This window comes from Hemiscyllium ocellatum, chromosome 14 (genome assembly GCF_020745735.1).
Source record: "Hemiscyllium ocellatum isolate sHemOce1 chromosome 14, sHemOce1.pat.X.cur, whole genome shotgun sequence".
Classification (NCBI taxonomy): domain Eukaryota; kingdom Metazoa; phylum Chordata; class Chondrichthyes; order Orectolobiformes; family Hemiscylliidae; genus Hemiscyllium; species Hemiscyllium ocellatum.
The window spans coordinates 54,096,599-54,110,183 of NC_083414.1; the positions used below are offsets into that span (position 1 = coordinate 54,096,599).

Here is a 13,585-nt window from a genome sequence, read left to right on the forward strand (position 1 = left end):
CTGCATACAGCAAAAGTAAGTAGAAATGCAAAAAAAACAGAAGAAATAACCTAGAAACTAACCTGCAAGTAATAGACGGTCCTCTGAAAAGTGCTGGTGGATGAGGCTCCTTTGTGTTCATTAACATTGTGCTCACTGTACAAAGCAATAGTTGGAAGTTGGAGCTACAAAATGGAACTACTGGCATCAAATCAGTATTATACATGAACTTTATAATGCATCATGCATAAGAGACCTCGTATCACACAATTAAAATGTTCAACAGAGATAAATTTCACCCTCAATAGCTTCCCTCTTTCCAATCTATACTGGAGAAAAGTACAGCTGATCTCAGATTATATGCCAGGATGTAACACAACACATGGAGTGGCCATGGGAGGTGCTTGAGAGATACATGAAACCTCTGATCGTCTGCTTTCTGTTTTTCAGATAGTATTGCCAACAGTCATTAAATTGCAATCAGAAAGAAATATTCTTCTGTAGGTGTTGATTTATTATCAAGTCGGTTTGCTCACTCCATTGACAGGATAACATTGTGTAATGCAGAATGATACCAATTGTTCAATGCCCACACTCACCATGCAGTCCTACCCTCTCAACCTTGCCCTTTTGGTTGAGGTGTGGTGACCCTCAGTTTAAACCACCAGTTGTTGTTTTTCTCCAGTGTGACTATGGATTTTTTTTTAATCAATGATATTTTTTGCTCTATCTTGTGTTACAGCCTTCATCCCTCCAAAGAAAACATTCTACGACATGGGCTTGTTTTGTTTTGGATAGCTAACAGTGAATTTCAGTAACTGTAACAGAGATTCCAGAAGAAACTTGTATTTTCGGATGGGACCTATGAATGTCAAAACAGTGACAAGAATACCTCCTGAGAAAGACTGAAATGCTATTTCCTTCGAGTAATGAATATAAATAGCATAATATGTTTAAGTACCAAGAGACACAAAAAACATTTGTTACTCAGAGTTTAATAAGACAAGCATCCATGTTTGGAAAGATCACATGATCATTTACACAACACATATTAGTAGCGGAAACATTCCATGATGATCTTTTATAACACAAGAATGTTGTACAGGTAGAAAAAATGAATTTGCAAACCTTACATGACTTTTATTTAAGTCAAAACACATCATTGTATCACTTGAAGGGGTATCTGAACTTTTTTAATGGGCATATACTATAAAGTACGTTTGTCATAGCTTCCTACCTAATACAGTGACTGCAAGTACTATAGCCATACAGATTGTTTAATAACATCACGTCACTACAAGTTAAATAAGTTAACAATTACTCTTAGGGGATTTTACAATATCTGAGTGAGCATAAAAATTATGAAAGTTGGTTTGTTAAACTTGATACAAGTTTTCAAAGTTTCTTTTGAGAAGACATATAATGATACACAGTTACTGATTGCGATTGAAGACTATATTGGTAACCAATTGAACCAGCAGCTACAGTGATCGAGACTGTCAAAAAAGGGCAATGTACACCATGCATACTGAACAGATTACCTCTGTAACTTGAGGAGCAATAGTTTACAAATAGCCTGAAAACTGCAGTCAGTATTTGGTTTATTATACCCTTGGACTCAAGTTTATTTTAAAAGCAAGTATCTGTTCTCACGTTTTGTGCTTCAGGGCATTGGTTGGTATAGCATTTGTTTTTGCGTGTGATGCCCATTCCACCAATTGTGCAGAATTTCAGTCCAAACATATAATAAAATGAAACATACCATACAAACATAAGGCTTTGAAATTATACTTTGGTTCATCAACACTTGTTTGAAAAAAAAAGCATGCCTAACAAAAAGCCTATTCCCTTACGACAGAAAATATAGAAACACCCTTGCATTGACAGTAATTTTATTGAATCGGATCATCATTAGAAAACGGTTTCCTAAAAATCTGGCATGATTAAGTCTGTCATTTACAAATGATTCATTTCCTGTAAATAAGGTAGCTACACAAATAACTCAATTCACCTTGATAAAAGGAGTTAATATGTAATGATGCACAGCCATATATAAACCAAAGCTTGAACTTGTTGCCACACTTAAAAAAATGAAAATTTGCATGCTAATGACATGCATGCTTAATAAGGCTCATGAAAATTTACAATTCCTTTAGGTCTTCTTTAACTACGAAAAGATACAATGCCAATTGTTCCTTCCAAACCAGACCTCTGCAAAGCGTTTGAAAATATTTGAAATATTCATATTTAGTTGGCTTTTTTGCCATTGTAAGTACTGTAAAGTTTTGTACAACAGTTGTAGAAGATGGCAAATACTCTCTAATTTGTTAATATAAATATTATTTGTACATTTTACAAAATGTTGCAATCTGAAATATTTAAAAAAATAAAAAAAACCACGCACTGTTAGACAAGAACAAAAATTAGACCTCTGAAACTCGATGAATAAAAACATTAACACAAACACAATAACTTCACGATTGTTCACTAATAATAAATGAACGTAAAATTCTTTGAAGTATACAAATTTTCGGAGGCGGAGACGTGCTTTATTTAGTTCAATATTATGAAGCCACGTTTTACCTATTGTACACACAATTTAAATCAGACACTTAGATATTTATTAATGACACCTAGGCTGTGAATCAACAAAAGTAACATTTTAAGTGTTTAGCCAGAACTCATAGCAGGAATTGCTTTAAAAACATTGCTGTTTTGCTGAAAATTAATTTTCAGCAGTTCTCCACCAAATTCTAAATATATTCCTAACTATAAAATGTACATTGCACTGTTTTGCCATGAGAATAACTAAAACAGGTGACTGAATACAATCATTAAATGCAGAACTTTGGATAAAGAGCATAATCGAAGAAAAATAAGACACAAGGATTGTACAGTCATATGCATCTTTAACAATGGTACAGTTTACAAAATGATTTATGATTCTGACAAATCAATTGTTCCATTGTTGCAAGTATGCATCAATTTTAAACATGAATTTCCATCATCCTCTGCATGCCATTCTTTAAAAATATTCAATTCCAAATCTCACTGGAAGTTATCACTGTAAACTCAGAGGATGATTTTGGATCTTTTTGCTGGATAGAATTCTGCATATAAATAATTGATTTCTTACTTTTTTTCCTGTAGCCACAAAATTTAATTTGCAAATTGTGATCATAGTATTTTGTGAACTCTTCTATTGACTAAAATAAAAAGAGGAATAATGTTCTTGGTCCCTTCAGCTGCCATAGTCATTGCATTAAGAGGCATCAGTGCATCAGGTGTTGGTCTCCTTAAGTTCATGTGCGATATCAATTTCAGTTCTGCAAGTTCTTAACTTCTAAACATGTAGGATCACAAGACACCGAAACAAACTGTAACAAAGGGACTCAAATTTGCTAATAACAGCAGCAAGGATTTAAAAGGTTATAAGCGATTACTTTATCAGCAACTAGAAGCCATTTCTGTTACAAACCTACAGACACTTGTATTTTACATGGATTTTGCACAACATATCCCTTAGACTGACAGGTGGACTGCAACCAAAACTCCCATGCATCTTAGTCTTTATCAAATATTAGATAAGCATCCTTTATGGCCTGATTAACTTATTTTCTTTTAGCTTGTTGGCAATCTGAATTAACGTGTAACAAATATTCAGTTGTACAACAAATTCACTAAGAAAGGTTTACGAACATGTTTTTCATGCTTTCATTGGAGAGGTGGCTATAGAACTTCCATTTTCATCTGCTGCATCATTCTCCTTACTTCCTCTGTATTGTCCAATGAATGAGCCATCTTCATTGAACTGCACTTCTGGTCCACCATCTTCATACACTGCCAAACTGTCATCACTTCCCGTTGGCTTCACTACCTCATTCAGTGATTGTTGGCTTTCTTTCAATGGTTTGTCTTCATTATCACTGAAAAACAAAATACACTGTCAGAGTTTTGACACATTGGTAATGGAGGTTTGGAAAATCTTCGGTTGCATTGTTCCTGAGAAATTAACAATTATATCATTCTTGATTCTTTTATTAAAGGAGTTTAATGATTGTCTGATGGTTTTATGCAAGCAATCTTCACTTCAGTAATTCAATTGTTGGTCACTTGATCTCACTACCGATTGATTTATCCCTTAAATTAAAAGATTTCAATCCATTATTACAGTATCTTTTTCAAAGGTTAAATGAGTAATACATATGTACTTTTATATTGACTGGTAAATTGCAGTAATCAATGATTGCTCCAACATTTTATCATGTTCATTATTGTTAATTTGACCACATAAATAGAATTCATTACGGAAAACAATGACAATGTCAGTATTAATTATATCAAATTTTGGACATTCCCAGGAAGTGCAAAGTGGGTTTCTACTGATATCGAGTCATGGAGTTAAGCAGCATGGAAACATACCACTTGGTTCAACCCGTCCATGCTGACCACACATCTCATTCTGATCGAGTTCCATTTGCCAGCACTTGGCCAATATCCCACTAATTCTTTCCTATTCATATACCCATCCAGATGCCTTTTAAACATTGTCACTGTACCCACCTCCACCACTTGCTCTGGCAGCTCGTTCCATACATGCACCACCCTCTGCATGAAAACGTCACATTTCAGGTCCTTTTTAAATCTTTCCCCTCTCACCTTAAACTTATGCCCTCTAGTTTTGGTCTCCCCCGCCCTGTGGAAAAGAGCTTGGCTATTCATCCTATCCATGCCCTTCATGACTTTATAAACCTCCAATATGTTGTTCTATAGCCAAACACATTTCCAAAGAGCACAGAATATACTTATAAGTAAGTATATAAGACGTATGGCACATAAATAGGTCTTCAATACCAAAGGGTCGATACCGGTATTAATACTCCACACAAACCTCCTTTTATTCTCAATATGTCATCCCAAAAGTCTACCCTCCACTTGCTCTCTCATTTATTGTTCAGAATCTTCTTGTCCCAGAGGTGACAGGCCTGGAGCAAAAATCAATTAGGGGGTGTGGTGGACGCCAGAAATGAGCAATTTTCTGAGCTTGACTGGGATTACATGTTCGTGAAGCTCCAAGCTCAACCTTCAACTAATGACCACTTAAGGACCTATTCCTAACCGTTTGCAATGATCTGATTGATGGATTGATTATTGTCACATACTGTGATACTGTGAAATGTACTGTTTTGCATGATCTACAGGCAGATTGTGCTATGCAAAGTGCATCAGGATACCAGAACAGAGTGCAGAACACAGTGTTACAGCCACAGAGAAAGTGCAGAGAGTGAAAGATCAGAATTAACATTTGAGAGGTCCATTCAAACAATGGGGAGGAAACCGTTATTAAATCTGTTGTGTGTGTATTCAAACTTTTATATCTTCTGCCTGACAGAAGAAAACATAACCAGTGTTATAACCAGACCTGAAACATTAACTCTGATTTCTCTTCACTGATGCTGCCAGACCTGCTGAGCTTTTCCAGTAACTTCTGGTTTTGTTTCCAATTTACAGCATCCACTGTTCTTTCGGTTTAATTTGATTGTGTTGGTTGCTATCCCAAGGTAGCAGGAAGTAGAGATGGAGACAATGAATGAAAGGTTGTTTTGAGAGATGGACTGGACTGTGTTCACAACTCTATAGTTTCTTGCAGTCTTGGGAAGTGCAGTTGCCATACCACACTGTGATGATCTCAACTCTAGATGAAATGAGAAAGAGTTAACCCACCTGAATGGTAAAACAGTGGAGCCAGGGTGTCAGTTGTAGGAGAGGCCCCTCAATCAGCACCAATGTGTGTATGATCAAAGAACTTGACACAGTGCAGTGGGCGGCTGCTGAGAATCATCTCCTGTCCTTGCTTTGATCTCTCTCTCTCCCCCCCTTCTCTCTGACTTGAACCCCAACCTCCAAACAACATTTCCTGATGCTTTGATTCTCTTAACACTGCTTGTCATACTGGTACCAGTCATAGCCTTCTTGGTTTTTCTACTGAGTGAAAGACTCTTGCCAGCCTTTGGTTTGGCTGACAGTTCTCACTGGGTGGGATTTCAACCTCTGGAATCTTTTTCGAGAGAAAACCACATGACCACCATCCAAACAACCTGACTTGAGGAAGGCACAGTGGGACTTGTTTTGGAAAGTCCGAATGAGTGTCACACCACCTTTTTAGAAAGCAAGCTGGATACCCAGTGAAAATGCAACATTCTATCACTTATAATCTGAAACCTCCTTTTAAATTTATCATTGCTATCCCCTTCAATCACTGGGACATCGTTAAACACCTTTATAATTCTGAAGATCTATTTCAGGTCTCCCCTGTCAAAGAAGGATTTTTGAAATATTCTACTCCAGAGAACTGTGGATACTCAGTTAGTTTAGTAAAGTCCAGGTATAGATCCACAGTTTTCAGATACTAAAGGAATTAAGGGATTATGCAGGAATAAAAAGGGGTTAACACTGGATCAGCCACAGTTTTGGTGACTGGTGAAGTAGGTTCAAAGAGTCAGGTTATCGGCTCTGCTCCTGTTTCGTGTCACTATGTACAGTAATCCAGATGCACCAAATGAAGGCTGTCCATACATTTCTGTTTATTCCATGAGAAATTAAATATTGTGTTCCTTGTCTTGTATAGTTTACCTATGTTTTTAAGGAGACAGATCTTACATTGTTGTCAATCACGGCAACAAAGTCAGGATCTGCGGTATTAGTCCCGTTACTCTATCAGTCTACAGCAGATGCAACAGATGTAGATGTCAAGCATTTACAGCGATGAGTTCACCTTGGCTGAGGGTTGCAGACTGGCACATTCCAAGGTCCAGGACTACGTGATGCACTAAAGCCTAAGACAGCTGCCACCAAGGCACAGTGGGGAAAGAACACCATCTAAGATCTTTCTGCCAAAGCTAAATGGTGGTCTGTTCAGTTATCAGATACGCCACCCCCACCATCACCATCACCTCCTCACCACCACCCTCCACTCCATTCTGTGCCTCAAATATATGTAAATATAGTCTTGTACAAGAATGAAATGTCTTTGCTTTGTTTGTTGGATTAAGTCAAACTCCAGTATTTGTTTCTCCATATGCTACTGTACAGGACTAAACTGCTTCAGTGACTATGTGTGTATATAAAGATATTTTTTATGAATAAAAGTATATTTTTCCAGTTATACAAAAACTATTGGTTAACACTGGCTGTATATTGTCTTATCTTCAAATAAAGAACCACATTATTGTATCACTAATTTTGTTTATGATTGGTACGTTTACATCAAAGAGAAGAACATAGCATTGTTCTTGCCCTTAATTTGGGATTGTACCCAAATTACAGAAGGGATTGCACCTTCTGTGAGGGAATGCTCTTCAAAATCACTAGTTCATTACACTGCGAAGAAGTGGCAAAATGAACCTTCTGACACTTTCTTATGTTGAATTTAATTTGCTGTTTATTCAATCAGTGCGAACCTCTTCACATTTTTCCTCATTTTGATTCATCCTTCCTCTGCTTCATATGTGATATCGTCTGCAAATTCTGAAACAATCATTATGAATTGTTATCAGAATCCCTCATATTGAGAGATATGTCCTTACTTTTAATTCCAACATGTACAGTTTTTAAAAGGAGGACTGCTTCAGAAAAAGTGTGGGCTTGAATTCAATGATTCCTGTTTAAGCCGATGGAATGTTGCACATGTACGTAATCAAGGAAACTGGAGTGTGATCTCTTCACTACAATGAATACACAGGGGACTAACAACCTGGGGTCAACAACAGTAAACCCTTATGGATTATGTAAGAGAAAGTGAGGACTGGAGACACTGGAGACCAGAGATGAGAGTGTGGTGCTAGAAAAGCACAGCCGGTCAGGCAGCATTCAAGGAGCAGGAGAATCGATGCTTCAGGCATAAGCCCTTCATCAGTAATTATGTCCCTATATTGCAGACACATTTTGTGTTTCTCCCTCTGAAGAATACACAATGAAATGGGTTAAAAAATAATTTCAACTCTAGTGACATGGACTCATGAGACTGAACACTTTGATGTGTATCATGATGGGTTCTAGCGTTAGCATGCTGTGGAGATCAAAGTCAAGGAACTATCCTTGAGTTATCCCCATGTTGCAGGCAAAGGTAGAGCCATCTCACTTGAGGGCTGCAACAAAACAAAGAGTCAGGCCAAAGGATGTTCCACCAACCCACAATAGCAAGAACTTCAAAATTACCCTTGCAGCTGCCAACATCTATAGTATTAGTGCAACAATAACTATCACAATATCATCTTATCTGCTCTTCACAAATAAGTCAAATACTTGAAACTTGATTATCCTAATGAGACGGGAGGGAAGTATTTTGTTTGGGGAATCAATTGTTCAGATAACCGTTCTGATTGCAAACAAGCCGCAATTTATGAGTGCCGGTTATCCAAACATGCCTCTGTTATCAAGCAAGATATGTCATAATGCCGTTGAACTGATAACTAAATGCTGAGATGCCTAATGCCATTTTTATGGGACTTTGAGATCTTGTTCGGTTAATCCGAAATATGGATATTGATGTTTGGATAATTGAGGCTGTACTGTCCTCATCATATCACTTTTATTAGTCTTAACTTGTTGGAGAGACCTGTTATTTTATTGTGTGTGTGTGTGTGTGTGTGTGTGTGTGTACTACATTTGCATCTCTTCTTGCATGCAGCAATTAATATACTCACTTATTTTGATTAAACAAAGAAATCTTGGCTAAATTGACTCTTTTAAAATATCATTTCACTGGTTCTGGAGAAAAAGGGTATCCTCAAGGGAAGAGATTCCTTTTTTAATTTGACCTTGTAGCAACCAACTAAAGAAGGGAGCTAGCTCATTCTGACTCTCAGTTGAGAATGCCACACCTGGAATCGTAATGAATTGTGGAACCTCACCTGGGCTCTGGTCATAAACCTAGAAATACATAAATGTATCTAATAAACAACAGTGGTCCCACCACAAACTTCTGTCAACCTTTATTTCAGATTTTTACTTAGTTCAAATTTCACCAAGTGCCACGGTGGGATTTGAATCCATGTGCCCAGAAGTTCAGGAGCTCTGGACCACATGACCACTATCTCCCCAAGTCCCTGTTGACTTTTGTATATTTATAGACATAGTATTAATATTGATTAGTGGGGCGTGTTACTTGGTTGCCAAATATACCATTGAGATTCAGGATGGTATTCAAATGGGTGCACAGAGCTGAATGAGTTGTACCCGAAGCCACATTGCTTCGGGAGTTAGAGAGAGTACAGCAAGTATCCATTGGAAAATGTAATAGCAGCTCTGCTTTTTGGAGCTCACTGTTCTGGATTATACAACTTCTTAATCATAAATTGTCTCATTAACATTCAAGCTGTGAAAAGAAACACCATCAGCACTATTTAAGTGGATCATCAATTGACTACAGGTTAAACGATGACTAATTTCTTCCTGCGGTTGTTTCTAATCTGCAAGGTTAAAAATCACACAACATCAGGTTATAGTCCAACAGGTTTAATTGGAAGCAAACGAGCTTTCGGAGCGACGCTCCTTGTGCTAGTGTGCTTCCAATTAAACTTGTTGGACTGTAACCTGGTGTTGTGTGATTTTTAACTTTGTAAATCCCAGTCCAACACCAGCATCTCCAAATCATGACTAATCTGCAAGAGTTTGGTGCCTTCTGTATCTAGTTCAAGTTGTGAATGTAAACAGGGTATGGGCTAATTTGACTTTGACTCAACACAATGGGAGGTTTTATTGTTTTCTAAGTCATTTTGCAGTCATCTGAGTATATTTCAATACAACTTTTCTTTACAGACAAACATAACAGCTGGTCAGTGATCTGCACTACCCCAATGTCTCTCCTCCAGGAGATCTTTATACAGCTCTCACTCTTAGCCATATGATTACACATAATTACACCATGATGCTCATACTTTTAAACTACTGCTCATGGCAGGAACATGGAACTTGTGGAGTGGCAGCAGTGCAAAAGTAATGCTGTCTTTCTGAGCCATGACAGCAGTTTCATGCTCCATGGAACTACTGCCAACTGAAATGTGGTGATATCCTAACAATCCTTGTTATCTCTTCAAAGGCAGATAAAATTGCACACTGTTATTTGCCGTCACAATGATAGCCATCTGAAACTTGAACAGCAGCAAGTTGAACTCAACTGACATCCATTTGAGCTTCCACTGCATCACTTATGCTTATGGTGAAGCAGCAGCTGAAGTTGAGCCACTAGATGCTGCATCATGACTTGATCCATTGGCCACCGCTCCATGTTTGAAAAGGGCAAGTGTCAAGGACAGTGCAAAGCCCTGTGCAAAGTCAGTGCTGGGTACTTCCATGTTTTTCGAGATGGACTAGAATCTACTTAATGCACTGAGCATTTTTTGATGCATCCCTATCATTTATTTTCTGTACTTCCTTGCCTCTTAAATAACAATCTCAGTCTTTTGTAGAGCCCAACTGCACCCTCATCCTCCAGTGGGGCTGGCATCTCTGATTTCCTTGCTCCCTGCTTTAGTTAAAAGCTCCTCATCCCTGGCATCTCATCACTGTGAATCCATGTCACTTTGTCATCCTCTACACAGAGTTTCAGGATTAGATAGGAGGGTACCATCATCTTTGATGGTATCAGTGTCTTTGTAGCCATGCTTTTGAGGTGGATATCTCAACATTTGCCAACACCATTTCTTCCCAGGCTGCCTGGATTTGTAGGCATAGCTACTGTCTTCCAGCTAGCTTTTGTATTGTGGTAATCCATCACCTTACCCTATAAGAGAGAAGGAAATACATCAGCGAGTGTGATGAAATCTGTTTATATGAAGTGTGTGTGGTCAAGCACATTAATGTCCCTTATAGGCTTCAATTGATAGATACTGCTAGTAGATAAATATGGCGTTAACGTGAGTTTAACTGTCTATGTGTTGAAGGTGTATTGGTGAGGAAAGAACATCACTAACCCAAACTACTTGTGTGAGGTCATTGAATATCTTTTGGCACATATTTTCTTCTGTTCTTTCTTGGGATGTGGGTGTCGCTGGCTGGGTTATCACATATTGTCCATTCCTAGTTGCCCTTAGAAGGTGATGGTATGCCGCCTCTTGAACCTTTGGAGTCCACCTTGCTGTTCGGGAGGGAGTCCTAGGATTTTGACCCAATGAAACTCAGGGAAAGGCAAAAGACGGGATGGTGAATGGCTTGGAGAGGAACTTGCTGATGGGGATGTTCTCATGTACCTGCAGCTTTTGTCTTTCTGGACGGAAGTGTTTGTGGGTTCAGAAGGCTTGGTCTATGTAGGATCCCAGCCTTTGAGCTGCTCTTGTCACCACTCTTTTTTATATGTTGTGTTCAGTTTTTGGTCGATGCTAACTCCCAGAATGTTAATAGTGCAGGATTAAATTCTCTCTTGTCAGAGTTGGTCATTGCCTGGCACTTGTGTGGCTTGGATGTTACTTGCCACTGGTCAGCCCAAGCCTGGAAATTGTCCAAACCTGCTGCATTTGAACATAGACTACTTCAACATCTGAGGAATCACAAACATTGCTGAACATTGTGCAATCATTAGCAAACATCATCATGTTGGTGGGAGGGTTAGTGTTGAAGAAGGTACTCAGGCTTGATGAGCTCCACATCATTTTAGTCCCTCTCAGGTCACATCAGGAAGGCCACCTAGCCCCTTGTCAATAGATCTCTCCTCTTTTTGCACCTTCTGTACCAAGGCCTCTGTAAAAGCCTCTGAAAACCTTCAAATTCAAAGTCTTCCAATGCTGTACCATTTTTCTTTCATTTTCAGAATTAATTGTGGAATGACTTCCAGCACCTTTCGCAATACACTGTTCCTTTGAGAGATTCAGGCTGGTTTTCAGTCATACATGCTCACTTTAATTGGTGCAAGGCTCTCAAAACTTTGGGTAATTTGCTGAGGCATTATACCAGAGTCGAGAGTGTGGTGCTGAAAAAGCACTGCAGGTCAGGCAGCAGGTATTATACAACACCATATCACACAATAACATAAGAAATAGGAACAGAAGCAGGCTACTTAGCCCCTAAGCCTGCAGTGCCATTTAATAATATCAGGCTGGTGTGATTGTAGCCTCAACTCTGTTTCTGGTCTGCCCACACAACTTTTGACACTTTTGCAGATCAAAAATCTGATTATATTTTCCTGAATACACAAAATGACTCCATTGCTCTCTTATGTTCATTAATCTTTCTTTTCTCTATTTAAATAGGATATTCCTTGTTTTGGAACTAGTCGCTCGTGAGAGGCAACATCCTCTCAGGATCTTTCCCTCAGAGCCTCCTAAGAACCTTACATCTTTCAATAAGATCAAATTTCAATCTGCTAAACTCTAGGCTCATACACCCAAAATGCTCAACTCTTCCTCAAGAATCAACCTAGTGACCATACTCTGAAGGGTTTCCAATGGAAATATTTCCATCATGGATATATGGTGGATAAATGGATAGATGGCGGAAGTGGCAGGGTAGGAGGGATTCAGCCTCTCACCTGTCCATTACCTCTTGCATGGCCAACTGCAACTTTTAAAAATTTTAATTAATTCCCATTTGATTTTGAATCAAATTCATGTTTTCTTTCTTCCCCATCTTTGGTGGTGGAGAGATGTTGTGGGGAGCTGTTAAGTGGTAGATTGAGCAACTACATTGAGTGTTGATGGATTGGGGTCCATTCTTTATCTTTGGTGTTTCAACGGAATCTGCAATAGTGGCTGAATGAATGATTCCCCGATTCTCGAAGGTTAATTTGGATGGTTTGTTGGAAGTTGAAAAAGAGCCCTGGTTCTCCAGAGTCGGGACAATCTTCTGACAATGGTGCTGGCTGGTGTATTAGTGGCCATGAAGCGGCTTTAGAGCTGTGAAGCAGCTGTGGAGTAAGGTACCTCCTGTAGTCATTTATGAATCAGGAAACCATGGTTGGAACAAAAAATGAAATTTGTCTTAACTTTGTCTGCATTTTTTTTACAATTTATGTAATTAAAATTGCATGAGAAAACTTATGGCAACTTATACACAGTTTACTGTATTTTCATAAATACATGTAACAATAAATTACTACCCTATAAATACTTAGCAGTGGCTGAAAACTGCAACAATATTAATCAGCAGGCAACACCAAGTTGGTGCAGTGTCTAGATCCCATTGATCATGTATAGGTTAATTGTGCATTATAATCCCTACCCTTGTTTTCTAGTGCTACCTCAGTTAGCCCTCTCTGTACTTTAGATCTTTTGTTATCTTGTAGAATCTAGCAATGTTCTTGTCCTGCCATTCATCTAACTGGGCTACAGTTTCCTGGGTCAATTTTGATACCATTATTTACAAATCAACTAAATTCATCGCACAGTGGTCTGCTGGCATGACTTTTTTTTAAAATTGAGTTTTATACACATTAAACCCTCTTATTTTCTGATTATTTATGGTGTATTATCTTTACTCTCTTTATGTCTGACATGGTTTGATGATACTTTCTCATATGTTCAATCTGAAGCTCACCAACTATTCAGCATTTCTGTCATTTCAGGATCATAACCTCTGACTTTAATTTGTTCATGACTGATCCTCCTTATTCTTA

General features: G+C 38.3%; 1 protein-coding gene across 8 annotated transcripts in view; it reads right to left on the reverse strand.

Moving 5' to 3' along the window:
- Nucleotides 1-971: 971 nt before the first annotated feature.
- Nucleotides 972-13,585, reverse strand: part of chl1b (cell adhesion molecule L1-like b) — an 892,764-nt gene continuing 880,150 nt past the window's right edge. For all 8 annotated transcript variants that reach the window (XM_060835722.1, XM_060835723.1, XM_060835715.1 and 5 more), the window contains one exon: nt 972-3,905. In XM_060835722.1, coding sequence (XP_060691705.1) covers nt 3,686-3,905 — 220 coding nt within the window. In that variant the 3' untranslated portion in view covers nt 972-3,685. The remainder of the gene's footprint in view (nt 3,906-13,585) is intronic.